This window comes from Bemisia tabaci, chromosome 4, assembly GCF_918797505.1.
Source record: "Bemisia tabaci chromosome 4, PGI_BMITA_v3".
In the NCBI taxonomy this organism is placed as follows: domain Eukaryota; kingdom Metazoa; phylum Arthropoda; class Insecta; order Hemiptera; family Aleyrodidae; genus Bemisia; species Bemisia tabaci.
Window position 1 is genome coordinate 162,229 of NC_092796.1, and position 27,990 is coordinate 190,218.

The 27,990-nt window shown below is 39.2% G+C and overlaps 4 protein-coding genes across 4 annotated transcripts in view; 1 reads left to right on the plus strand and 3 right to left on the minus strand.

Moving 5' to 3' along the window:
- The window catches only part of LOC109031235 (RRP12-like protein), a 75,374-nt gene extending 67,286 nt beyond the window's left edge, over positions 1 to 8,088 (minus strand). Inside the window, exons 1-2 of the mRNA XM_019042643.2 lie at positions 6,908 to 8,088; positions 5,356 to 5,530 (exon numbers count right to left, since the gene is read on the minus strand). Coding sequence (XP_018898188.2) covers positions 5,356 to 5,530; positions 6,908 to 7,037 — 305 coding nt within the window. The 5' untranslated portion in view covers positions 7,038 to 8,088. The remainder of the gene's footprint in view (positions 1 to 5,355; positions 5,531 to 6,907) is intronic.
- Positions 8,089 to 8,369: 281 nt separating this feature from the next.
- Irbp (Inverted repeat-binding protein) lies at positions 8,370 to 19,731 on the plus strand. The gene is made up of 4 exons (XM_019042646.2): positions 8,370 to 9,553; positions 11,831 to 12,052; positions 12,424 to 12,714; positions 14,132 to 19,731. The coding sequence occupies exons 1-4, from the start codon at positions 8,533 to 8,535 to the stop codon at positions 14,239 to 14,241; spliced, it is 1,644 nt and encodes a 547-aa protein (XP_018898191.2). The 5' UTR covers positions 8,370 to 8,532; the 3' UTR covers positions 14,242 to 19,731.
- A 1,606-nt stretch (positions 19,732 to 21,337) lies between these two features.
- On the minus strand, positions 21,338 to 23,548 carry Miga (mitoguardin). Its single transcript, XM_019042647.2, has one exon. It carries the CDS (start codon positions 23,546 to 23,548, stop codon positions 21,992 to 21,994), a length of 1,557 nt encoding a protein of 518 aa, XP_018898192.2. The 3' UTR covers positions 21,338 to 21,991.
- On the minus strand, positions 23,476 to 27,238 carry LOC140224404 (MICOS complex subunit MIC13 homolog QIL1-like). The gene is made up of 3 exons (XM_072299105.1): positions 27,077 to 27,238; positions 24,398 to 24,557; positions 23,476 to 23,916 (listed from the first exon to the last, which is right to left on the minus strand). The coding sequence occupies exons 1-3, from the start codon at positions 27,094 to 27,096 to the stop codon at positions 23,737 to 23,739; spliced, it is 360 nt and encodes a 119-aa protein (XP_072155206.1). The 5' UTR covers positions 27,097 to 27,238; the 3' UTR covers positions 23,476 to 23,736.
- Positions 27,239 to 27,990: the final 752 nt, after the last annotated feature.

The window sequence follows — 27,990 nt, forward strand, 5'->3', positions numbered from 1 at the left end:
CAGCTATGTGGCATGCTGTCGAAGGCTTTTTGGTAGTCTAGCCATGCTACGGATAGATTTTTCTTCCTCCTTTTGCAGTCTTCAATGGCAGTCTTGGATATAAGGAGTTGATCTAAGCATCCATTTGCTCCTTTTCGGCACCCTTTCTGCTCTATTGGGAGGAGTTCAGCACTTTCTAAATACTTGTAAGTTTTGCCAGCCATTAAAGCGGTGTATATCTTGTACATAATGTTAAGACAAGTGATCGGGCGGAAGTTCTTTGGGTTCGCTGTTTCTTTGTTTTTCGGTATCAGGTACGTGCACCCTTTAGCTAACCAAGGTGGGAACTCTTCTCCCCCCAGTAGTTTTATGTATTCTGTTGTTAGATACTTGTGGATGGGGTGCATTTTTTTGTACCAGAAGCTCTGTATCTTGTCTGGGCCGGGTGCTTTCCAATTCGCAAGATTCTTTAAGACATTCGCTACTTCTGCCTCATTTAGGGGAGTCCATTCCATCTGATGTTCGACGTTTAGATCCTTAATCCAGTCCGCTTCGGTGTTATGCTCTGTGGGAGTTTCGTAAATTCCTTTCCAGAACTCCTCTATTTCTTGTTTCTTAGGGGTTGCACCAGTTTCTGCTCCGTCCCCTTTGATTTTTCTGTAGAAGCTCTTACAGTTAGTTACAAACATCCTATTTTCCCTATATTGGTTAGATCGTTTTTTGTATCTCCTGATCCTTTGGCTGAACACTGATATGCGTTGTTTAAGTTGCTCGGTTACATTGTCAATATTGTATTCTTCTCCTTCGTCAGTGTATTTTTCTAGTATTGATTTAACTCGCTGTGTCATTGGCTTCTCGTTAGACTTGCTAGTCTCCTTGAAATTAGTTAACACTGAAAGGTTGCATCTCAGCTCTTTTATTCTGTTATCGATCCTTTTTTGCCACAGGGGTTTCGTTTCTTTCGCGTTGTTCTTTTTTACTGGTCTTGGGTTGTTTGCTTCATCACTGACTGTTAGAGCTGCCGCGTAGAGTAAGCAATTTATTTTCCAGAGGTCCAATTCCTGTTCAGTTTCTAGTATAGTCTTCACCTCACTGTTGGCCCGTGCAAGGATTTCCTTCTCCTTTTTTGCGCCGTTCAGTTTTCTGATCGGTTCTCTTTCCTCTAAGGTCATCTCCAGTACTTCTTGGTAGAGTCTCCTAATTGGTGACTCTGGCTTTTCGTTTTGTGATGACTTGGGTTCTGGCGTTGGGGCTAGCGGCTCAGGGTTGGTCTCTGTCAGCTCATCGCTCGTAGGTTGCTGGTTTCCAGGATGAGTTTGTGACGCTTGGTTTGAGATGTTTAGCTCGGCTAGGATGTCTTGGGATAGGATATCATCCAGTGCATCAGGTGCCACTTGGGGGGCTTCTCCGGCATGTTCCTCAGTTGATGCTTCTAGTGTGGCAATAGCATCTGCTTTAATTTCTTCAAGCAGCTCATCGCTAAGTTTCCTTTTGTTTTCTATGTATCTTCTCTGCGTGGCTAGTTTATTCGCATTGATGTGTAATCGGGTGTCAGGGTTCCTAGCTCTCCATAAATCGTACGTCTCCTTTATGTTGCAAAAGCCTGTACCTTCTTTAGTATACCAGTGACACCACATGACTTCTTTGTACTCTTCTTGAGTCCATTTAATTCTTTGTGAGGATTGGGCTACTTGAGACGATATTCCCTCATCCTCTGGATCTTTTTGGTTGGCTGAGCTGCTTTGCGAATGTTCTGTCTCATTTTCTGGGGTCTGAGATGTCTGTCCAAGGTGGAGACGGACGTCTGCTTTGATTTCGGAGAGTTGCATCTCATTCAGTTTCTTTTGGTTCTCTATGTACCTGCGTTGGGTTGCAAGTTTATTTGCTTCAATATAAGGACGGGTAGCTGGGTTTCTCTTTCTCCAGAGATTGTAAATGGACTTCATGTTGCAGCTGCCTGTGCTTTCTTTGATGTAGAGGTAGCACCACATGACTTCTTTGTATTCTGCCTCGCTCCATTTTGTTCGCGCCCTTGTATGGTATGGCTGAGAGTCTGGCTGGCTACTCAAAGGTTGTACTTGAGTCGGGCTGAGAGTTTGTGGCGTGTTTGTAGGCACATTTCTTGGGTCCGCTCGGTTTGTTCTCGAGTTTGTTGGTCTGTTCAACTCTTCATCTCTGTCCCTATTCGCTAGGGTGATTTGAGAGTTCTTGCGTTGTTTAGTAATTTTTCTGGAATCCATGTTGTTCCCACGAGTAGAGGAGGATTTGGACGGTCCGCCCGGCAGCCTCTTCGCCGGGTAAGGCTACGTACTCTGGGAGGTCGCCCGGTATCCCAGGGCACCGTGGGTAGACACCTTCAGAAGCACCCGATGCCAAGAGACCCGATGGGCACGGTTTGCTTACACCCCGGGTTGGGTTTTTTTTTTTTATTGAAGTACTTCCTGGCACAAAGGGAGTGCTCAGAAAGTGACTCGGGACTGGAGGTGCGTGAATACCCCAGACCATAGACAGTCCTCCCTGCAGTTTTATTATTATTATTATTATTGGTATCAAGACGGAGCTTTAACTCTAAATAATTTTGAAATTTGAAAATTTATGTTTTTTGACTCGCCATGCGAGTGAGGAAGATTTGTGATATGTGATGATTAGAAGGCCCCGGGACGCCGTCGATGATCGGTTCATCTTTTTGTATGATGCGACTTCAAAAAAACTCTTCAATGACGTTCAAAATGAAATAAAATTATAAAAAAATACCTTCCGACAGTAATTTTACTACTCTGTAAGTTCAATAATGAAGTATGTTCCTATAGTGTTGCTCTGAGAAAATTCATTCACAGAAAAAGCGCAAGGAACGCGAAATTTGAACTTCGATTGTTTTTTCAGCGCACTCTAGCGGATTTACTTAATTTCAGTCTTATAAAAAAATTTATAGGTAAACAAGACATTTTCATTATAAAATTCTCTTTTCAAAATTTAATTTAGGTACTTTTAATCGCAAATAACATTTTTGATCAAAAAATAAAACATAAGTGAGATATTTGCAAAAACGGAATTTTAGGTAATTTTTGGGTAGTTTTTTCAAAAAATGCAGCTTAAGTGGTGGAAATGTCTTCACACAAACGTACAATTTCGATTCGGTGTCCAAAAATACCAAAGAGCCACTCAATAAAAATTTTTTGAGAAATTTTCCCCAAGAGGCCGTATCTTACTCCTGATTGCCGGACTAGGACCGAAAATGACGCTCATGCGCTAACTTTGATAGGCTTAGGCATTGGGTTAAAACCGTCGCACATTCTTTGGATCAAGTTTAAAGTTGTTTTTAGGAGGGGGTCATCGATTGACAGACGGACCTAATCGAATTTGGGACTTTCAAAAGCCATCCTGTCGTTCGATGCCATCAAGAAATTAGCACCACCTTTATAAGCCATCCTTCCTGTCATGCGGTGTCGGCGAGAAATTGAAGGCACCTTATAAGTTGCCAATCGATTTTCGTCGAAACCGCGTGACATGGACTCAACAAAGAGCACAACTGATTACACTGACTAATAACGTGACTCCATTCCTATTTTTATCTGCTTCATCTAATCATATCCAGTCTACTAACACAAAATTTCAACAATGGCATTTCTGACCAATTGTTGTAGAGTTACTAGGTCTGCCCATAGAGTATCCGACCTTGTTTCTTATCTTGCCATCGACAGTTGATAAGAGGTTGGGGCTTGGGATTATCTTTGAAAGGACTCTTCTGAGTGCAGGTGCACAGCCCGATTATCACACATTCAATCAGTAGTTAGAAATTTGCTGCTTAGTGCGTGCGATTCTGCTGTAATCATCAGATTTCATTTCCCCTAAAAAGAAGAAGTTATGAAGAAGATCATAACAGGGGACAAGTCTTTGGTCCATCAGTGTGACCCTGAAACAAAAAAAGCAATCGTCAGTTTGGACAGCACCTCGGACACTTCACCCAAAGAAAGCTCGGAAAAGTTGCAGCAATGTAAAAACAATGTTGACTGTCGTCTTTGATCATGAAGGTGTCGTCCATCATGAATACACTCCGCAAGGCCCCTTTAGTGACACAAAGTTTCTCAGTGGCTCTCTGTATTGATTGTAGAGCCTTGCGTAGCGTATTCATGATGGACGACACCTTCATGATTGAAGAGGACCGCCAACATTGTTTTCACATTGCTGCAACTCTTCTGAGCTTTCTTCAGACGAGGTGTTCCAGGTGCGATCCAATCTGACGATTGCACTTTTGTCTCGGGGTCGAGGGACCCAAGACTCGTCCCCTGCGATGATCTTTTTGACAACTTCTTCTTTTTCAGGAAAAACGAAATCCGATGACTACAGCAGAATAGTACACATTAAGCAGCAACTTACCGATAACAAATGTGTGATAATCCGGCTGTGCACCTGCACTCAGGAGAGTCCTCGCAAAGATAATAACAAGCCCCAACCTCTTATCATTATAGACCTGTGCGATTAATCAAACGTTAATCGTTATCTGTTTGAGAAATTTATCATGATTGATTCAATTAATTTGACTTCAATGTTTCGCGCCGCATTTTGAATTTGAAATTCCCGCCCCCTTTGTTCGAATTTGAGTCACGTGTACGGTGGCGCGCTGCTAGCCTCTTGCGGTAAAAACTCGCACTGAAAATAGTGATTACCCCGCGAAAATGTCCCCATCAGATTTGTGCCGCGATTTCACGTCGGTGATGATGGTTCTTCTCATCAGTGCTGATACTTTTGATTGGAGAGGTTGGCAGTGCATCATATAAAAAGTTAAATAATTAAATGGTCTTATTTTAAGAGGCTACCTACTTCCATTTGCTTCTCTTTTAGAAAGATCTTCTCTCTTCTTTCTTAGGCCAAAAAGCTGGAAGAGGTCTAGTTTATTTAGGGTGGAAAGGATCTTTTAAAAAGATAAGACAATGAGTCAACGTCGAGTGGAAGAAGAAAAAAAAAAAAAAAAAAATATTGGAGGAAAATCATCAGCTTTCAAACTGTTTTGAAAAATATCTTTGAGAACTTACATACTTACCTGCTTCAACTTTATTTTTGGTCACGAAAACCAAAAAACAACTTTGTTTTTGGTCAAAAGGAAGAAAAAAAATCATCGAGCTCTGTTTCACTTTTTCACTTTTTTCCCGATTTTAGTTGTAATAGCGATTAATTTCATTAATCGTAATCGAATCATAATCGAATTGACAAATCCATAATCGCACAGGTCTACAACCATTGATGGCAAGATAATCAATAAAGTCAGATACTTTCCGAACCTTGTAGACCTTGTAGGTACTTATCAGGTGATAAAGGTTAACTACAGTCAATAAGATTATTTAGATAGGTCAATTATAGGAGGATGTCATGACTCACCGACTAAAAGAGGGGTTGGAACAAGCACTCCAATCACTAGCAAACGTTTTGAAAGTAGAACCAGTTGACACAGAACCTCCTGCTGAAGAGACATCTTCTTCCATTTGTTCTGCAATTGCATTTCCTGTAAGAACATCATGCTCCCTAACTGCTTCTTGCGTCAAACCAGTGTCACCTGAAATAGAACATGACATCTTCAAATGAATGCAGTATCCCAACTGATATCTATACAAACTGAGAGCGGTTTGACACACGAGTCATTTGGACAGAAAGTTGGTAGTTCTGCCACCTGCATTAGAATTCGGTATAAAACTGAAAATCTAAATACATAGAGAACAAGTTCATTTGAGCACAGTTTTTTCTCAAAGAGATATGCTGCGTTAAGCAGAGAGAAACCAAGCCACATCAGCTATTGCCAAATTTAGTTGGGCGATCCAATGTTTTATAAGAGTTTTTTTTATCATCACTGATTGATACTATCATTTCGGTCTCTTCAGTGAAACATTGAGGAGTGAAATATAAAGGAATAACAACTGACTCGCTAAATCCAGGTTTTACTTAGCGTTGGACTGCCGGGGTGTGTTCTGAATTAATGAGTAACAATGTGTACCATTACAACTTTTAACATGATCCTAACGCACTGAACAATTGATTTACAAAAGAAACTTACTTACCTCCAAATAGTGACAAAAAAGTAAAAACTCATGAAAATGGCTAAATATTGAGCTAGTGTCCATGTCTGTTATCACTAAGCAGGTGTAAACGATTGCCCATTGACAACAGTCTTCCTGAAAAATGGGGTTTATCCCATCAGTTCTTATTCATCTAGTGAGGATTCTAACCATTTAAACGTACGAGGAATCCATTTCTGAATTTCATTTTATTCAAAAAATCATAGATTGACTCGATATTTGCATTTGAAAAGTGGCTGCCAATTCCTTATGGGAAAATACATTGTAAGTGATGAAAAGACCAGGTCTGTCGAACCATTTTACGTCACACGTATGGCGGATCCAGTACCACGTTAAAGTGACCCTTTGGAAAATCCGAATTTTGAGGCGTTTTAATATTGATTTTTGGGGGGTTTCCAGTGATCAAAAAACTCTGGGAAAATTCATGTGACATCAGGAGCCTTAGTTCTTTTGATTAAAGCAATAAAAAAAATTGGTGCAACAGGCCCATTATTTAGATCAAAAGTCCGATGGATGGAATCAAATTTTGATACGTTCGACCTTCCATTAAACTTTTCAGCTGCTTTAGTCCAATCAAAGGTTAGACCAGGTGAATCAGGCTTAATTGTCAGATCTTTACTTCAAATGAACCTGGAATAAACCCAAGAGATTCAGTAAGCACCCTATCACCTCCAAAGTGAAACTTGCCTAGGGGGAAAGAAGCGTCTCATAGGTCTGGGCACTCTCTGTGGCTACAAAGTTGATTCAGCTCCATTCTACTTCTGATGTTAATTAAATTAAATGAAATTGTAACATATAGCTTTATGTCATGTTTTGTCAGAACCCATAACGATTGTCAATAGAAGACTGAGTTGACTTACCTAAATTTTGCGAGAAAAAACGGGATTTAGCGGAGTCACGATGCTTTTGAATCGTTGGATTGGAGCTAGAGCTCTGACCCTTGACCCATCGTTTTCCTTTGGAATTGATTCTTTTGCGATATTTCGCCATTGTAAAATTCAAACAAACGACAAACTACATCAAAAAATTATTTTAAAAAATTTCAATGCATCACTCGTGTGCATACAAGACTTGAACCGGATTATTTAACCTCCCACAAAATGTGCGCGCATCACATGTCGTATGGCATGGCCATAGAGTACAATAGAGTCGCAAAGTACTGGATCGCCGATGAAGTCACTTTTCGAGGCTGTTTTGTCCAGTTCTCCGGAGACTAGTGTGCGGCGACTAGCGATGACGCATACGCAGAGACTCGCGCTCAGCGCTCCCCACTCCCGACAGTCCCGACTCGGCTCCGTTCGTCGGCTAGACACACACTGAACCAGCTAAAATAAGTAGGCCGGTAATAAGTCTGAAATTGAGTCCATATATGAATATTATCTCGGAGTAACATACATTAATGGATTCATTATGGCTTTGAATATCTATTTCAAGCAAAATTTGCACAAATTAATACCGATGGAATTAAAAAAAGTCGAAAAAACACAAGCAGTCGCTGATTTCTCCATAAGCCACCGTGTAAAAAAATGCCGGTTGGTTCACACTTGGTATAAGTCAGAAATTAAATTCCTATATGAATTTTATCCAGGAGTAATATACATCAATGGATTCATTATGACTTTGACTATCTAATTATAGCAAAATTTGCACAAATTAATATCGATGAAATTAAAAAATGTCGAAAAAACACGGACAGTCGTTGCTTTTCCCGTAAGCCGCCGTGATAAGAAATGCCGGTTGGTTCACACTTGGTATAAGTCAGAAATTAAATCCCAATATGAATATTATCCAGGAGTAATATACATCAATGGATTCATTATGGCTTTGACTACCTTTAAATAGCAAAATTTGCAAAAATTAATGCTGATTGAATTATGAAATACCTAAAAAACACAAGCAGTTCTTGATTTCTCCATAAGCCGCCGTGTTACAAAATGCCGTTGGGTTCGCAAATGGTTCACTATTTTCGGAGCACACGCGGCTCGGAAACGCCTGTTCATGGATTGGCTTCATCGCCGCTCCAGTACTTTGCGACTCTATTGTACTCTATGGGCATGGCCGATTGAGCACCGGGGAGACCTTGGGCGGTCGAACTCGCAGGTGGGCAGGTGGAATAGACGCTATTAGTACACGTCACAGAAAAGCGATATATATCGATTTTTTCGCATTGGTAGTATTGAAGGAGGTTATGTCAATGCTATTGTTTAGATCCAATTTGATATAATGGAGAGTCCCTAATGCCCGTACCCCCTTGACGTCACAAAGCTTCAAGATGGCAGCCGAAATCGAAATGCGACCTCCATCCTCCATCCTTCAACATCAACTTGCTTGCTTGAATGCTTGCGCCATGTGCCAGTAAACAAGACAACTGCCCAGAGACTATTCATGCCAGAGATTAGAATTTTTGTGTGGAATTTGCTTGTGTTTTTGTGAAAAACTTTTAAAAATATCGTTCGCAGTAGTTGGTATCTAAAATCTGTAAGACATGGACAATTCTCTACAGTGGAACATCACTGACAGTTTAGACAATGGTAATGTCGAGGACTCGAACTATGTTGATTGGATGTATGGAAGAATTGGCATTGTGTTTTTAATTGAATGCACCCCTGCCATGTTTATGAAAGCAGAAGACAGATCAGAGTCTTTCTTCCAACTGTCCCTCACTGCGGTGAGAGAGCTAATAAGAAGAAAAATCAGAGCTTGCAGTAAAGACAGTATTGGAGTTGTGTTTTACGGGACTGTTAAACAGGACAAGTCAACAAATCCAAACGCCATTACTACCTTCCTTGAAGTTAGAGAACCATCTCCTGACAGTATCCTGAAAATCGATGAAGTCGTCAATCTGTCTAAGGCTGAGTTTGAAAATCGCTATGGCTTCTCACAGGATTACTCGATCGGGGATGGATTATGGCACTGTTCTTCAATGCTACGCAGCTGTGGCTTCAAATTTCGCGCAAAATCAATCATGCTAGCTACATGCAATGATGATCCTTTTTCAGTCTCACCGAACAAGCAGCATCAAGTCCGTAAGCGGGCAGAGGATCTCCACAAAGATAATGTTGATCTTCAGCTTCTCCCTTTCGGCCAAACTTTTGATATCACTAAGTTCTATGAAGAAATTCTTCAAATGTCTTCAGACCATCAAGTCTCAATCCCAAAGAATATTGAGTGTCAAGATGATTTATTAGCCCAGGTCCTATTTTCAGACTGCAAGCCTCGAACATTCGGTCACATGAAATTTTTCTTGAACAAAAATGTTGCTTTTGCAGTGTCGGCTTACAAATTATACAGAAAAGAAACTTTGCCGACTGCCTCCAAAGTAGATCGCATGCACAATAAACCTGTGAAAACTGTAACCACATTCCATGATGCTGATACTGATAATCTCATGTTTCGTTCAGAACTGGCTAAACAAGTTACTCTGGCTGATGCAAAAGTCCAGGTTTCGGAGCTAGAACTTAAGGAACATAAAGCACTTACTGGAAAATTTGGATTTCAATTACTGGGTATGTATTATGTTACGAATTGAGGCCATGGCATGAATAACCATGCATAGCAGAAAACATTGTAAGTAATGAGATAGTAGCATTTGAAGTTTTGATTATTACTTAGATCCGTCGTTGAGTTTGTGCGGTAGAAAAACTGCAAAAGCATTTTTATGTGATTGTTCATACCCTTTTGAACAATCTGCTGGGCATTTTTAGAAAGTTCAGTTTCATCCTTAAAATTGTTGATTTAAAGCATGTTGTTTTACTTAGGTGGTTATTCCACCCATCACCCTATCCAAAGGTAAGATGGCCGATTAATTGTTTGAGAAATACAATCGATGCTTTGCAACAGTCATAGACTGGCCTCTAATGAAAATGACAGACCTGTAACACTGATGAAGCATGTGACTGCGTGATGGACAGAAAAACATTGAATTGTGTGTGGGTTTGCAGTTATACTTAGTTAGTTGTTCCTCCCAACACCAAGTCTCAAGATAATATGGCTGTTAAATTGATTAGAAACACAAATTGATGTTTCGTGACTGTCATATAACACAAAGTGATGCAAATTTGTTGAAAAATACCTGTGCTTGTATAGGTGGTTATTCCATCCACCTGCCAGTCGGTCTGACCTCACTGCACTGAAAGTAGATTCTTTAGCCAATTAATCAAGGGATGGACTTGTCATCACTAAGTACTTACCAGCAATACCCAAGGATTCAATAATTGAAATGGACTGACAGGGGGAATAACCACCCATATGCGCACAGGTGGTTATTCGTGCGATGGCCTGAATTAAATTTTTTCTACTGTAGGTATTTTTGCGTGTATGACGGAAACGGCCATTTCCATACTCAAGTGACATAACAGTAGTATCTGCAATGGATTGCATTTAGCAAAAAGGAACCAGCGCGTTTACAATGCTTTCAAAATTGTGCAACTCCTCCTTCTCTTTTAACAATACTTAACATTTGCACAGTACCCATTAATCTTTACACAATTATTTTCCTTTAAAATTAACCATTTTTTTGTGGAGAGCCCTTAACTGTTTTTTATTCTGGGAGCTTCTTTGGATGATTGTGAAGAGGCAAAATTTTTACAACACTGTGATCGCGCTGGTTCCTTTTTGCAAAATGCAATCCATTCCAAAGTCAGTGCTGCATTTAATGCGAGACAGCAGCTTTAAGGCCCCCAATCAAAGACTGAAGAGCTCTTTTTCGGCTAAAGTGGATCTTTTTGCTGTTTTTGGCCCATAGAGTTATAATCTGAAACTCCTCAGCTCATAATCTCTGAAACTCCTCAGCTCGTTAGACGAAACTGACACGTCCGTAGACACCAACATTTTTTAATTCCGTCACTTCGTTGCTTTCAAAAGCTTTTGTAACCTCAACTAAAAACTTAAATAAGCACGATCGGTGTAGTTATGGTGCTGGTGACTCCTGGGCTGTGTCGCCCTTGTTGGGGGATTGGTAATTTGACCAGATGTGGCCTCCGCCACTCATAATTTGCTTTGCGGAAAATGTCTCATTTTTCAGCTAAATGTGCATGTTGATCCTCTTTTACAGTAATGTGCAAGGAACAAATTTAAGGATGAACTTAACCGTGAAAGAAAAGGAACAACCCAACTAAAATGCACCTAGGCACCTAGATATTCTGAATTTCTGGAACATCCCTCCGTTGAATAAAATTTACCTAAAACTTGGAAAAATCAAATTTTTGATATCATTAAGGGTTTCGTATCCTAAAATGTGTTTCCAGATTGGAATGTCTGTTTATGCTTCACACTTTTCATTATATTTAAGTGCTTTTCTAGAACAATGATCTCTCCTTACCCTGCTAAAAATTTCCCCAGGGAATGACATGTGATCACATTCGCTCCCAGGCTAATGACATGTGATCACATGCGCTCCCAGGTGAATGACATGTGCTCCCAGGCAAATGACACGAAATCACGGGTGCTCCCCTGGGAGCTACCATGTGACCGGTGCGCTCCCCCTGGAGCCCACATGTGACCCGAGTGCTCCCATGGGAGTGTGCTCTTGTGGGACCTCTTACAGTGTCTCGTGGATCATCCTAAAACTTCAGGGAAAATGTCTCGGGCCTACAAGTGACTGCAGCCCACCATGTGCAGTGGAGCATCACAAAACTATATTCATGGGAAATGCATACAGGTCCTTACAGTGTCCTGTAAACGTGTCACTGAACATGGGAATGGATACAGTGCGACAAAACACTGCATCTTTATCTACTTTAGATGCTTTACAAGTCATATAACCTGTGACCTTGATGTTTCAGGTTTTAAACCAAGTAGTGCAGTTAAGTTTTACCACCACTCACAATCATCTCTATTCATCATCCCTGCAGAAAAAATGGTCAAAGGCAGTGAGGTGTTGTTTGTTACCCTCCGAGACTGCCTGCTTGAACAAGATAAAGTGGCAGTATGTTACCTAACTACACGGCGTACGGCGAGCCCAAAACTTGTTTACTTGATACCTCAGAAGGAACAAATTTTAAACGGTAAGCAGAAATTAAAGGAGTAGGTACCTATCCCCCTTCTTTAAATGCAGTAAAATAACTGGGTCTCAGATCAAATAAACCGTGACTTTCTCGTGTCTGTATTGGATGAAATCTCCATTCGCCATCCATCTATTTGTCTCGAAAGTACATACGTTTGTTTACATGAGTTCAAAACATGTAAGCTCAAAAGAAGCGTTCAACAAATTTGATCATAAGATCTAATGTTATTTTTGTCCAAAAATTTTCTATCCAAACATTGTCTTTGCCTGATATTTTATGCTGTTCTTTGATCATAGAATTAAGCTTCAAATAATTCATAGTTTATTATTCTATTCTTTGATTTTTAAACTCTTTTATTGCATTCATTTCAGGACTCCAAGTGCAATCTGATGGATTTCATGTAGTGTTTTTGCCGTTTGCTGAGCAGTTTCGCAAAGACATTCCTTTGAACGATGTGCCAGAAGTCCCTCCCGATCTCGAGAATGTAGCAGAAAGAATGGTGAAGAAACTGAAACTGACATATAGCCCGACAATGTTTCATAACCCCAAACTGGAGACATTCTGGGCAGGCTTGGAGGCATTAGCTCTAAACCAGGATGAGGTGGTACCAATCGATGATTTAAGTAATCCTGACCCTGACAGCATTAGTCAACGACTCAAAGGTATCTATGAATATCCCTGTGTATCTTAAATTTACTAACTATAGTCGGTGCCTAAGTTAATATTCCAATGACAGACTGTTGTGAGTTGGGCAAAAGATACTTTCAATGATAAGGTCCCATTTGACTGAATGTCATCGGTTGTATTGAGTATCACAATATTAAAAATTCTTTGTCTCATCAATATAACAACAATATGTATTAAGCTAGCGTTACATCAATTAGGTAGGTAGTTACGCTTGTAAGAAAAATTCCCCTAAATCCTTGAATGTAAACTAAATTTTTCAAAGAATATGGATGGAAAAAAAATTTTGAGCCTAGGGGATCTGGAATCCCTGAAGGCAGGAATGTAATTTCATTTCATCAATTCTTACAACTGCCATCTGATATGCAGTGAGTTTATCAAAGTAGGAGGTGCGCAGGAAATGTCCAATCAGACACTTTCTGCATCACAACAGAAGTAGCCAAATCTATGAATAATGGCAGGAGATTTGACTATCAGGAAGTCAAAGTCCTGTATTATAGGAAGTTCCAATCCCTTAACTAGCGGGTTGGACCTTAAGAAGTAGAATGTACAAGAATGAATATGCAGCAATTTTGAAAATGCCGATGCAGTGTCTGTAGGAGGGGATGAAATAAAAATGAAGATCCTAGGATATAAAGTAAGGTAAAGCCCTCAACCAACGAAGTAAGGTCAGTTTTGAGAGGCCTAGTTAAATTTATTTATTTATTTATTTGGCTAATTCGTTCAACTAACATTTCTACCCAAATAGAATATAATTGCAAACTAATAAAAAGAAAAACTAAAGAGAAAACAAAGAATAAGAACAAAAGAAAAGACAGACAAGGAACAACACTAGCGAGAACAAGCTCATGAAATCTTTTAAAAAAAATAAACTAAATCGTATTACAGAAACCTTAACTGTCCGCTTAAGAAATACTCAACTCATTGATGCTCTACAGTTCTGATAAAAAAGCATTCCAAGACCTCAAAATCCTCACAGTGACAGAATTTGTATGATATTGGGTGCTGGAAGTAACATCAACAAATTGCCAGGCAACTTTGAGTAGGTACGGCACAGCCTTTGATATAGATTACTCCTAAAGTTCCAGACACTAGACGTCTCCTTTGACAATATCAAAAAATAAGCGAAGAACCGTTTAAATTTATTTTCAAAACTAATTTTTTAAAATTACTTTTTGGAGTAAATTGTGCCAAAGCAGAGCCATGATAGGTCTGTCAAGTCAATTAAGTTGATTTTATGCCTCAAATCGTTTCCTCGAGTTTCTCTTGAACCATCAATTTAAGATTGTTAGAAGAAGGTCTAGTCAAGAAGAACTACTGGGAAAAAAAACTGTCAAAGCCTTTGATCATCAGATGATATCCATCTGTCTACATTTATGAACTTTATTTTTTTAGGTATATCAGAAGAGCTCAAGCACTTTATGAACAATGCACTCGGACCAACCAAGACTTCACAAAAAAGGCCGGCCAGCGCTAGTAAGCAGCCAGTGAAAAAAATGAAGTAGTACTTCTTGTCAGCCATCAGTGTTACCTATGCTGATTATGTCAGCCGGAAATATTAACTCAATCAAAATTTGATGTATGTACAAGGGTCGTCCAGGAAGTGAGTTTACTTACATTCTGTCTCCTCAACTAATGAAGAATGGAAAATAAACCAGCACTTTGAGCTAACATGCTACAGAATTTAACACAACAACTCAGGTAAAGGGGTTTTATGGACCCATTACTTTTCTTTACATGGCCAAAATTTCAATGTGCATCATCAGCAAGTGAGCTGCCATATCTAAGTATGGCTTATCACACGTAGGTGACTAAAGGATGATTCAATTTCATGTAAGTCACAGAACAAGTTTCATGTTCAGAACACTTTATTCTAACAAAATTGCTAGATTGATAATCAGTGAGTCCTAAATGCACCGTATGAACAGGTTAAGTTACATCTGATCCAATTATGGAGTTAAACTGCTGAATTTTGTTCTGTAAATTGTGCTCTGTTATCGTCATCTCACCAATATGTGTGGCTACAGTTGCTCACATTCTGGTTAATCTATGTTTAAATTATGTATAGGCTGAATATTTCTTTAACTGATGTCACCTAGGTGGAATTTCTTTGAGAAAAGGCAGGATGAAGAAAATGATTATATACGATTCAGCCTCCAAGTGAGAGTTAACAGCGACACTTCAATTACCTGCTTTTTCAGAGGAACTGATATGAAAGTAAATACGATCATTCTCGCAATTTTCTAACAATGAAATATGTTGCTGTATTTTACAAAAAGTCCAACCATCCTCAAGTTCCTCATTTGTGATATGCTATACTGGGTGTTGGTGGGCACCGGTCCACTATCTATTTCTTGGACACCGCCGAAAATTGAGCTTTGGGACGAAAATTTGATGGGGTAATTCAACCCCAAAGAATTCAATGAAAATATTTTCAGTCCCCCATAACCCCATTTTGGAGAGGTTTTAAGGGGGTGCCCCCTGTTTCTGGCATATTTCAAATGGGAAGGGTATGTTTTGACTTCGGCTTTAAATTCTATGACCAAAAATAAGAACTTTTGTTCAGTGCTCTTTTTCCTTAAACCCCCTTTTTCTTAGTTACGTGGTATTTTTTGAGCAAATTTCATTTAGACACTGTACCTAGGCGTTAAAATCATCCAATTTTCAAAATCTAAAATTGTCCTGGTAGAAGAAGTCAATACCACATGACCACATGTGGCTGTGCCACATGACCCCTTTTAATTCAAGATTATGGGGACCACGACCCCTCAAAAATTTTGGGGCTTTCGAGGGCCTTAAGTCGGAAATTCAAAATGGCAAGGGTATGTTTTGACTTCAGATTTAGATTCCGCGCGAAAAGTTTTATAGAATCCATATGGCGTACAGCCTGTATGCCCCAAATTACTGTAGAACCCCATTTTTCCACAAGGAGGTATGTACTATTGGAGGAGGCAAAAAAAAAATTGAGGTAAATAGGCCGTACGTCTTAACAATTCTACATAAATTTTCGCGTGGAATCTGAATATGAAGTCAAAACATACCCATGCCATTTTTAATTTCCGACTTAAGGCCCTCGATAGCCCCAAAATTTTCAAGGGGTCGTGGTCCCCATAATCTTGAACTAAAAGGGTTCATGTGGCACAGCCATAAAAAGGTATTGACTTATTCTACCAGGACACTTCTAGATTTTGAAAATTGGATAATTTTAACGCCTACAGTGTCTAAATGAAATTCGCTCTAAAAATGCTACATAACTCAAAAAAAGGGGGTTTAGTGGAAAAGAGCACAGAACAAAAAGTTCTTAGTTTCGGCCATCGAATTTAGAACCGAAGTCAAAACATACCTTCCCCATTTGAAATAAGCCAGAAACGGGGCCACCCCCCTTAAAACCTCCCCAAAATGGGGTTATGGGAGACTGAAAATATTTTCAAAGAATTCTTTGGGATTGAATCACCCCATCAAGTTTACATCCCAAAGCTCAATTTTCGGCACTGTCCGAGAAATAGATAGTGGACGGATGCTCTCGAACACCAGCAGGTTGATTGTTGAATCGTTATCGAATGATTCTGATCGATAACTCCCTATCTTCACAATGCTGTATATCGATCAAGGTCATTCGATAACGATTCAACAATCGACCCGCTGGTAGATGCAGCAACTCACTAACTGATTAAATTCCATTAAATTCAGACCATTCAGAGGAGAAGTGGTCTTCGAAAAATCCTCTTCTTAGAATTCTTAAGAACCAAATTTATTAAGGTTAAAGTGGTGTGTTAGGAAGCTGAGAGTTTGGCTTTTTATCAATTTTCTTTATGTCTTGGTTGAAGAGGCATAAAATAGATAAGCCTCTTTCCTGGATGACCCTTACAGTGAAGAAATATCTGCTGCAGATTCCTATCGATGAAAGACTTTATTTATGCATTAATATGCCCCACGTCACTCCAAAGAAAGACACACAAGAAAGCTGCATTGCTGATATGCTATAAAAAAAGTCCAAAGTACACTTTTTAACAATTTTACAGATATAATTAAGGCACATCAATAAATAAAAAAGTTTAAAGTATGAAAGCTGACTAATAGAGATAGATCATAACTTTAAAACAAAGTAAAATTCATAATAATTATCAACTCATTTGAAATCAAAATAATTAAGTAAGGAAAATTAGTAGTTTTAATAATTACTAAAGAGTCAATTACTTAATTAGTTTCCTTTCCCTCGCATCCCTTCTAACTCTATCCTATTTGTGGCATCAAACTACCTGGTAGTTGGATGGAGTAATCTTTGCCTTTGCCTCACCGTCCAATGAAAGTGGCAGAGGAACACTGCTATCAGTTATCACTCAGATTACTTTTATAGCATATCAGCACCTCAGCTTCAGTGTCCATTGTTTTCCGTACAAAGTCTGTCCCAAAATATTGACCTGTGGATCTGTGAAAAAACCCTACCATATTGCAGAACCGGAAGAAAGAAAGGGCATTGGAAAAACAAGGTATAATCCCCAGGGCATGGACTGGATTTCAACCTATAGTCATCCTGATCACAAGTAGGCGTTGTTACGCACTTTGCCACATCCGTCTTCAGAGGTGTGAGTGCAAAATAATGTACTTTAGGTGCATTGCTCAGTGATTCATGTCTCTGCGTAGTGCGCACTCTGGAAAAGGTGATACAACTGGGGTCATATTTACTGGTATCCAGGGGCCAAAGGCAAACACGATTAAATAGGGGTCAATGGATTTTCATGATTTATATTTGGCTAATCATCAGCCGATTTTAAGGAGGTCACAACACGATCATAAGGTAGTTGTAACCCTTGTTAGTTGAAATGACATTTCAGAGTTGTGGGATAAAAAAGGAGTGTTAAATGTTTCTTTTAATTTTAAATCCGTGGTACCAAGAGCTGGGCAGCATATAACAAAATTGCAAACTAAGTTTAAAGTGGTCGAGATGCAGTCTGAAACTTGTCACTAAGTGTTACCATGTTGACCAAGACATTTTGTTCGCTTGCAAGCGTAAGCACCTGAGATCAGCTAGAGATTTCATAATTTTCATAGTGCTTCAGTCCTGAGCCAATTTTAACTTTTCGCATCTTTACTTTCCACAGTGTCAAAAATCGCAACAAAATTAATCTTCCTTTTGCGGCATAAAATAGAGCACTAAAGCTCCCCTTCGAGTTATTCAATGGTGTCCGTGCAGCACTCCGGCGACTCAAATTAGAACTTGAAGTGGCAAGTCGTTTTGCCACTGGATCTCTAGCACTACTAAAATAAATGATAGGACTTCTTGCCTTGGGGACTTAGGAGGTTAAAGAAGTCATGGCAAAGTGTAATTTTGCCATGCATGAAGACCCTGCCATGGGAATCGGAACAAGAGCAGCACTACGCCACCCTCTACTACGTTTGCTGTGGTTTGTCCGTTCCTGAAATAGTGAATGAGATGAATATGGACGACATTTGTGTTTTCAAGAGAACTAAGACCCTCTTTGGTCAATGGTCACTGATGTTTCTCAACTATTAGCGTGTGACGATCATGCCCCAAGAATCATTCACAAAGATTCAGTACTAATCAATTAGTGTCTCAACCAACTCAGCAAAATTGGCTCAGCAATCAGGAAAACGTTAGAAAAAGGCCCGATATTGTTTAGTTATCATGAAAAGCCTCTTTGAAGCACTGCTCTTGTTCAAACTCTAGGAGCAAGATAGTTACGCAAGGTGAGTGATATTCTTTTTCACTTTGATAGCCCTTGCTGACAAGTTAGATGTCGCATCTAGACAATTGCCAATTTAATTTCACTCATGCGAAATGCTGCAAGCGTTTTGAAGGGACACTCTGTAAAATGGATAATTCTGAAGGATCTTGTCACCAAAATTAGCTGTAACTTGATGAATTCTCAGCCATACAGCTTTTCTTTTGTTTCCTAAATAGCAAAAAATTTGACCGGTATCCTTTTACATATCATATATTGATAGCAAGTGTACCTACTTAATTTTTAATTGATAAACTGACCGTTGTTTTGGGTCTGTAAGTATTTAAATCTCATATTTGAAGAGAATATTTTTCAGAAGTTTATAAAGTTGAGCCTTGTTTCATTGCTAGCCTGTATGAATGTTAATGAGGGAATACAATGGTCCAACCAGACGCTCTAAATTCGTTCTTCTAGGAAACCTACCTGCGGTCGTTTTCTCAGACTAAAATTACAAATTCCTGCAGAGCTTGGTGAGGATCTCACCGTGGAGAATTGTCAATGCATCGAGACGGGCAGCCTTTGCAGGTTCGACCAGAATTAGACGCTACTCAAAGGATGGGTTGGGTGTCAAATCGCTTGTGATCGAGGCAAATCTGAACCGATGTGAGTCTAACTGAAAGGCGAATCGCTTGTATTTAAAGTATATGTATGCCGCTCTTACTGCCTTTGTAATATGGGCTTTGGCCTCTATTGCTATAAGTAGAGGGAGGCACTGATGATATGCTTAATTTGCTGTTCCAGTGTCTCTCCTCCCTTAAAACTCATTCCTTGTATCTTGTTGGCCCATAACAACTACTAACGTCTAGTTACAAAAAATTATCTCGTGTAAATGTTGTTCTCAATTTTGTAATTCTTTTTCAATAAAAGGGGGAAAAAAGCTCGAGTTGATCAAGCTTCTATGAGATATGCATGAATTCTGTGAACTTAGCCCAAGGTGGAATTTTCTCACACTTTGAGGTATGTATAAATTGACTTTAATTTCTTGAATGACCTCCTTTTTTAATTGGTAATTGAGATAAAAAAAGAAGCATTTTTTATTGAAGCCTCTCTTGTCACCTCACTATCGATTGTGTCTATCTACCCCTTGTCATTTTTAGCCTAAAAATTGTGCGGTAAAAATAGAAATTCTCTTGTTAAATTGCTCCATCATGTATCCTTCTGACCTTCTCTAAGCCAAATATTTCATTAAATTCGATTATTGCCTTTAGTTTTGTACTCTATCTGCTTAATAAAATTTTAATGAAACCAGAAGTGTATTGGGTCTTAATTTCCTTTAATAATGACTCATATTGAAATAAAACTGGGAATTAACACATTTTTCCCAGGTGAAAATATCCTTCAATAACCTTGAATTTTTTTCTGTAAAAAGAAGAAAAGAAAAAAAAAATTCCACTCTTCAGGGAAAGTTTAGGTAGAGTCTGGTTCAGTTTTGTAAAGAACACGAATATATGAATTAAAACTACAAATATTTTAAACTAAACTGGAAAGTGAGTTTCCGCGGACCTGAGAGAAGATAGGGTTGAGAGGTCTTTGAGTCACTTTACCTACTAAAAATTAGAGTTTTGGGATATTTTCTATGACTTAACATTCACTGAAAAAAAAGGATTGCTAATTCACCGATTTAGGGTGGAGCAAAATTTGCTTCACTTCGTAAAGCTTTCTTATCCGTGCACGGTGTTGAATCAAGTGAACGATTAGCACGAATTGCTACACCGATTTGCTACATCTGCGCGCCTTCATGCAGTTAATTTTGTATCGAGTGGCCTGGAAGTGTAACTGCATTTTTTGGTATCGGTACTTTGCAAACAGTAAAACAGCTCAATAGTTAAGCTGAAATAGCGGAATTTACGGAAAAATAGCGAAATTTACGAAAGAATAACTGAAAAGGTAACAGACTTAGCTTTTCAGGGAGCAAAATCACCTACACGCGTGTGTGTAAGTTAGCTGAAATTTGTGTAGCGATTTTACCTGCATGGTTTGCACGTTCGTTTTTTAGCTACACCATGCCATGAAATACCCGCGTGCAAGGCAATTTTAGCAATATTTTTTTTTCAGTGTTGTTAAAAAGATAGTCTGTCAGGAGAAGCATTGCGGCATGCTTCTCCAAAGACAACTTTTGATTTTTTCAAATTTTTCTTGCAATTTTCACTAAAAATGGTAATTCATCGTGGAGGGAGTTGGATACCTACCCACGATTATTGTTGCTTGGAAAGTTGAAGCATTTCGCCTGTCATATGGAAATCAGTTATTAAGGGCAAAAAGAGAAGGCCTTTAACTCCTGTATTCCCCCTTTGGGCAATTTAGGTGAAAGTGAGAATTTTTCCCTTCAAATGCATATGCATTCAAATTCAAATGGACTAGAATGCAAAATTCTAGCTAAGAATCTTTAAAACTTGTAAAAGAAGTTTTGCGGCTTTTCAGAAGATAAAGCATTACTGATTTTGGGATACGGAGAGGGTATTTTTCTAGAAAGTGATAAAACTTCAATAATTCTTTTCTCAGATAATATTAGACATACTGTGGAAACAGGATATTACAACATTGCTTTTAACGACAAATTGGTCATGATGATCTCTGGTTGCATTTGCTGCTGAAATCCAATTATTGCTTTGTATTTTTGAATCGGTTATGACAACAATTGGCTGAAACAATAAAATAAGGCTGGTCCTTAGAAGGTCGTTTTATCTAATTTCTACTGCATATACGGCTAGAAATGTTTATCTTGAGTTGACCTGGATATAGACAGAGTAAAAAAAATCATAAAATGCTAGTCCATGGGTATCATTTTATCTATTGAATTGACATGGAGCATGATGTTACATTACGTTGTGGTGCAGAGGTAATAAAAAAAAGCAAATAAACATTGAATCCTTTTATTACAGCTCTAAGTAAGAATTTCAACAAGATTTCTGCGGGTAAAGTTGGAAAATTGATGCAATAAAACTTGCAGGGCGAGAAAAGATCATGAGAGCATTTTGATGAATTTTTTATCTGATTTGAATATGGTCTTTTAATATTTACTTCAGGGCAATGTACCTGACCTTTTTCCCTTAGAAACAATTTGAACTGCTCTTTCCGGTAACAAAATATTTCACTAGTCTGGTTAGAAATTAAAGGTAATAAGACAGTTTTTTTTTTTTTTTTTTTTTTTATAATTATTTTTACATGATTTTACAACACTTAAAGACAGCATCAAAGCGGTCTAAGGTCTCAATTTGGAAATTTGACTAACAACTAAGGTGTTGTAATGATTACAATGATGATAGGTGTTGATTCATTACAACACCTTGGTTCTTATTCAAATTTACAAATTAAAATGGTGTTGTTCCAATCAAAATTTATTAATCTCAATTTGGTATGATTCATGATTTTCCTTACTAACATAAATATCATGAAAAAGCATTTTAAAAAAACAAATACTTCATATCTAAACTTGATAGAAAAGAGAATCAAAAGTTAGTGACTTTTGATTCACGAACTGACTTGAAAATGGAGGATCCGATCAGTCGATTCAGATTGCATCTTTAATATGATTCTGTAACTTACAAGATATATTTTCTACTCTTAATTTAATATGCCCCATTATATCTTCAGACAATTCCTCGACACTAGAGTACCTTGATTTCTGGAAGCTGAAAACATCTTGAAGTAATTCTAGCACCTGTTCCTTGAAATGATTACAAATTTCTTTCAGATCATTGTCCGGTCCTAAAAAGCCCCATGCCATGAGTGGGGACATTTGTTCAGATATTGCATAGAAGTGTGCCATGAATCCATCCGAAAATTTTAACTTTCTGCGCTTGGCTTTTAACACTGACCAAACTGCAGTTGTTAGAGCGGTTTCTTTGAAGCCGTTGGATAACCAGCGATTTTGTACGACAGCCAGAACAGATGAAGGTGGTGTTTCTAGGTCTTCAAAGGCATCCATCAAAATATAATCCATAACTACATCATAAAAAGTCAATGCTTTGACACCTTTGACACTTAGCTCATCCTCCATATCCTGCCAGCTGGTTCTTTTTTGCAAGAACAGCAACATTTCTTCATACGCAACCAAAAAATCCTTTGGATCTTTGTCTGCATACAGCAATAAGTCTGTTAGAATCTGTCGACCTGCATCAGCAACCCAGGTATAATTTTTCTGATCCCGAAAGAGCCACTGGAATGCAAGCCTGACACAATGAAGCTTGGCCAAGTACTCAACATCTGAGCTACAATGAAGTAGTTCTGTCCGTAGATTTCTGTAAGGGATTCCTGAATCATCTAATTGTCGCAGCGCTGATTGATATAGTGGAAGTTTTTCTATGTCTGTCAAAATATTAGCAAACTCTTCAAATTCACGCAAATCTGCAACTTCATCTTGTGCCGAAACAAAAGAGTCCGGCGATGAATACTCTCCAAGTGAGAAATTAGCTTCAGAGCCAGCACCTCGAGCAGAACTTCCAGCACGGAATAACACTGATCGTTGGTCAATGAATAACAGTTCACCTTGATCTTGTAGCTTGTAAGCGCAATCTAGAAGTTTCTGCAACTCCTTTGCAAATTCCGCTTCTTGTTCATCCGTCAATGCAAGTCCTTTGGACGACGCATGGTCATATGCTGCCATAGCATCTTCCCAATAGTTGATGCTAGTCTCAAGGGCCTCCATCCCCATGAGGCCAAGCTGCTGTGGGGTTAAGTCAGCAGCACTCGTCACCCCTGCTATCGATCCAGATGCAACCGAGAGTCTGTCTGAGAATGACATGACAGAGCCTTGTCTGTGAAGCGAGCGCAAGGCTGGACTAGCAGAATGTCTTCCTGTCAAAATGTCTCCATTAGGACTTGGCACAGGTGAGGGAAACCCTTTCAACTGTCTTGAAGTCAATGATTTATAGCCATTGCCGAAAGTTCTTTTTCGTCGCCGTAAATACCGTGCAAGGACGCCAAGAAGTGCAAATCCTGCAGTTACAGACAGAACTACTTTGGTTGAAGTGGACAATCGGGCATTTTTAACAGTTACTAACATTGTGGGTAAACTTCGGAATGCAATTATGAGGGAAGATAAATTTATTTTATGTGGTTCAGCCATGATTCCCAAAAAACTTTTTTCCCCCCCACTTTAATCCCTTTGATAGAATACCATTGTGACTAATTATAAACGGAGCAAACTCAAGTACCAGTCGGACTAAACTAACTTGATCTCATTTTCATTGACTAAAAGAAGTTCAAACTACATTGAAATTCATCTGAGTGATGAAAAGGAATTCCACAAAGAGCCTAATTCTTTTCTTCAGTGTTTGCATTTTCCAGCTGCTGACTGATATAGGTAAACGCATTTGATCCAGCACCTTTTACAGTTGAAGGTAGCTTCCCGAGGAACTCAATTGATTTTACTACACCCTTGTTCCAATAATTTTTGGCAGTCCTTGATGCGCACTCAGTAGTGGGTAACTGAATCTGAAAATGAAAAAATGAAAATTGGATGAAGTGAATGAAATAAACATGAGACCCTACAGTGCATCCATATAATTATTACTCAGCGTGTGTGTGCCTGGCGGTGTTTATTTAATGATGATAGAACTGCACGGCACAATGGAAACGATTGTGATGAGTTCCTCATGATAATGCCCATTTTGTGCCCTGCATCCTATTGATAGCTGATAGTAATGTGGCAAAATTTAGATGTTTCCCTCAAATTGTCTTAAGTTGGACAGGAGATGAATTATACAGATTTGTGTAATACGGGTTACAAACATGCACCTTATGAGGCAAATCAAGAACCTTGAGACCAATGATGGCGATAGAAAAATTACCCTTGAGCATCACTCTGCGCAGCACTGATGTAAGTTTCTGATCTTAAATATAAAGATAGGTAGGTAGGTAGAAAAGTAACTGACTACCTGCTTTTTTGAGTTTGAAGAGCTGAAAGGAAACTTACATCTGATAAAGGAATTTTTTGCTTCACAGTTGCAGCATAAGGAGCAAGAAGCTGCTTTCCTTGCTTGAGAAGCTGTTCTGCTTGAGCACTGTCTCCCCAGATACCAAGCTCACTGGAATAATAGACGAAACCAGCAACACTGCCAAATCTCAGTCCATAGCTGAAACATGTCACAGAGAAAAGAGGAATATTTTATTTTTTTAACCAACGTTTTATTAAATAAAATAAAAAGATTTGGAAGCAATGCCATCTCCTCCAGCCTCCCCACTCTCTTCCAACGAAGAGAAGGGGGGGGGGGGGTGCACAGATGGAAAGCAAAACTTCAAAAGGCTTGAAAAAATTCCAACATATTAAATTTTTTAATTTTTTTTTTCTTTTTCGGAACTTTTAATATCAAACCTACTGCATAACATTGCAAGTGATCATCCTGCTGATGCCGCAATTTATGCTACAGGGAAGTACTTCGGGAAACCATGTGATTAACAACCTATTTCTGGATATTTTTTACTTACATACTTCTGTTGCTGGAACAGAGGGAAATTTTTCTTGCAGAGGAGCCCTAGTGTCAACATATCATATATATAAGCTCCAAGACCTCCTAATTTTGCGTAACTGGTAACGCTTAGTTCCAGCGTTCTACCGGGCCGATTTTAATAGTTTTTGCGGCTATCGAAGGGCAATTGTCTCTAGATAAGCCAACTTTTTTCAGATTTTCAAAATATGGCCCAGGTTTTTTCATATAAAGGGTAAAGTTGCGAATTCTCCCATTTAAACAATGTAAATTTATACTTTTTGTCATAGTTCGTTTGAGCGTTCTACCGGGCCGATTTCTATGATTTTTGCGTATATCGACAGGTCATAGGCCCTAGATGAGCCTGCTCTAATCAGATTTTGGAAATAGGACCCAGGTTTTTTTAAAGTCACGTTATAAAATTGAGTGAATTTATGGAATGCTCCGGGACTGCTACCGCTATGCGCGGGAGGATGCGCAGTGGTCGAGGAGGTTGCGCAGTAGCTGGGTAGCCTGCGCATCAGCTCTATACTTATTTACACAAGATTCACGCCGATTATCTCCATACGAGCGGTGGCCGAGTCGTCTTAGACGTCGGATGCGTCCACTGAGTGCACGATGTGGGTTCGATCCCCGACACCTAACTAACTTATTGATTACCTGATTATCATTGTTCGTTGTTTTACTGCAATATTTCATCAAGCTTTCATTCCAAAACGCGTCCTTTTGATTTCAAAAAAAAAAAAAAAAATCTTTATTTATCAAAACCAAAAATTATTTCATTCTGAAAGTAAAGTATACCTCATATCGTAATTTTTTAGGGGAAAAATAAAACTAACACTGATAGAAGGGTAAAAATAGGGCCGCGAAGCGACCCATTAATGGCGCGGAGCGCCTTCAGGGGGTTGGGCCGCGTAGCGGCCAGAGGGCGTAGCCCCCTAGTAATGTATAATGGACCAGTAGAAAAGGTGTGATGTGACATTTGTCAAGTCGTTTCTTTCCCCAGTTCTACTGGTATAGTTTAATTCCTGATGTCAGAGGATCTTTCTGTTTTTTCGCTGCCAGCACCTCTAAATATTTTAGGTTTGAGGTTTGTGGAGCTAATTAGGTTTAACAATAGGAACTTCAAGACCGGAAGCCTTTACAAGACCAGTGAGGCCTTAGGAATGACAGGAAACTCAACTGGTAATAACAACATGAGAAAAACAAGAAAATTTTGATGTTGACTTGCAGACAATGTAACAAAATGCTGCCAGGGCTCTTGGGACGGATTTAGGAGAGCAAATGCCTCTTCACTTTCCTAATCAGTGTGCTTTCAGGGACCTGAAGCAGGTCACTCTGACAAGTGGAACTGGGGAAAGCAAAGAATAGACAAATGTCACATCAGAGAATGGCACCATGCAACATAAATTTACATGGTAACCAATGGCGCTGTCTCCAATTGTAGAGATGGTGTCAAAATGGAAGTTCAAAGTGAATCAATTTCAACGATAAGTGGCTCAAAGTCGTACTTGATGCGACTGATGAGTGTTGCAACTCAAAATAGAGCGGCGCGACTACTTTTTGATCAACAATCACGAACTGATCGTATTAATCCATTCATCGGGAGCTTCCATTTTGACAAGTGGACACAGGGCTAATGGGCCCACTGATGATTGATGCACCCAGATTGATGGGACATTTGTCTATTCTTTTCTTTCCCCAGTCCTGGCCCAATAAGATGAGCCTAGTCTTAGAACGGTGGCGTAGGGTATTTGCCGTTTGTCATTCATTCGATTATGATTTTTCACTTTAGTTCTTATCTTACTTTAATCTGTACTTAGCATTATTTACTTCTTTACAGTTCTTACTTACGTGAAGATAAATTTTCTTCCCAATTTCACCCGCCTCGACTAAAGCCCCTATCGAAGGTATCGATTCCTCAACATCTATTTCATTCAGAGGAACGTGGATCAAGAGATTAATGGACTTTGTACGCCTCACCACTTACAGAGGATGGTAAAAAATTTGGAAAGATCACAGTGAGAGTGGACAAAAGCATGAATAAGAGCAAACCACACTCGAATACCCAAGAGGTAGGGCTAACAATTTTGAGTTCATGAATGTGAAGGATACAGCAGAGAGTTGAAACCTAGGAGAGACAATGATTATCATGGAGGTGTAAATACCTTATTAATGCTTTCATCATTATATTAAAAGAACAAGAGCACTGTCACAGATTCAAAAGCACCGTTACCACCACCTCCTCCACTTCGCACGGATTGAACGAAACGATCAAACGAATGCACGGGATCGGGGACGGAAAGGCAGAGAAACATCAAGAAACATAACCTACAAATTCCATGGATCGTATTCGATAGGGGCTCGATGTAATTGTCTATCGATTGAGCACCGGGGAGTGCTCGGGCGGGTGCCACACACGGGAGGGTATGAGGCGCCCAAAAGTGAGGCTCTGCTGCGCGCGCACGTCGCATGTTTGGATTGTAATTTCGCGGCAGATTCGAATCCAAGGGGCGAGTTCCATAATACATTCTTCTCAAATGCACAGTATTAAAGTAAAAAAAGTCCAGAGTTTTAATCACGATTACTTTAATTAAATTTAACCTCTCGTAAATCCATACGTAAAAAGGGTTTCCTTCTCCGTAAATTTTAACAGTTTTATAGTGAGTTTAGTGATTAAAAATTTACAATTTTTAGGAGATTTTTTAAAGTTCTTACTACAAGGGAATGTCTTGGCGAAGATTCTTTACTTTAACTCGCTTGCTCTTGACTTTCACATGGATGAAGCTAGCAGAACTTTTCGTGGAAGGAGGGGGAGGATACGCTCCCAGGTCGCTCCCTCAAAAAAAGAAGAAAAACCGCAACAATGATGCTGTGGGATGTTTCTTTTGTGGGGGGGGGGGGGGGGGGTGGGGGGGAGCCTCTCGAGAAGGATCTGGGCAGTGGGCTTCTCTGATGCCAGCTTTGCTCTCTCTCTCTCTGATATTTTGGTACCTCTGCTACGAAATTTCTTTTCCATTTTACTGTTAGCCTTTCACAGTGGCGTAACGGACTTCCGCTGGGCCCCCCCCGCAAAATTTTT

What these genes read in the sequence shown, in the direction of transcription:
- LOC140224404 (XM_072299105.1), bottom strand. Translation starts at nt 27,096, where the DNA reads ATGATGAAAGCATTAATAAG. An exon ending in ATGATGAAAGCATTAATAAG is followed by an intron (nt 24,558 to 27,076) that starts GTATTTACACCT and finishes GACATGTTTCAG; the next exon opens with CTATGGACTGAGATTTGGCA. An exon ending in AAAAAATTCCTTTATCAGAT is followed by an intron (nt 23,917 to 24,397) that starts GTAAGTTTCCTT and finishes TTTCATTTTCAG; the next exon opens with ATTCAGTTACCCACTACTGA.
- Irbp (XM_019042646.2), top strand. Translation starts at nt 8,533, where the DNA reads ATGGACAATTCTCTACAGTGGAACATCACTGACAGTTTAGACAATGGT. An exon ending in ATTTGGATTTCAATTACTGG is followed by an intron (nt 9,554 to 11,830) that starts GTATGTATTATG and finishes TTGATGTTTCAG; the next exon opens with GTTTTAAACCAAGTAGTGCA. An exon ending in CATTAGTCAACGACTCAAAG is followed by an intron (nt 12,715 to 14,131) that starts GTATCTATGAAT and finishes TTATTTTTTTAG; the next exon opens with GTATATCAGAAGAGCTCAAG.
- Miga (XM_019042647.2), bottom strand. Translation starts at nt 23,548, where the DNA reads ATGGCTGAACCACATAAAATAAATTTATCTTCCCTCATAATTGCATTC.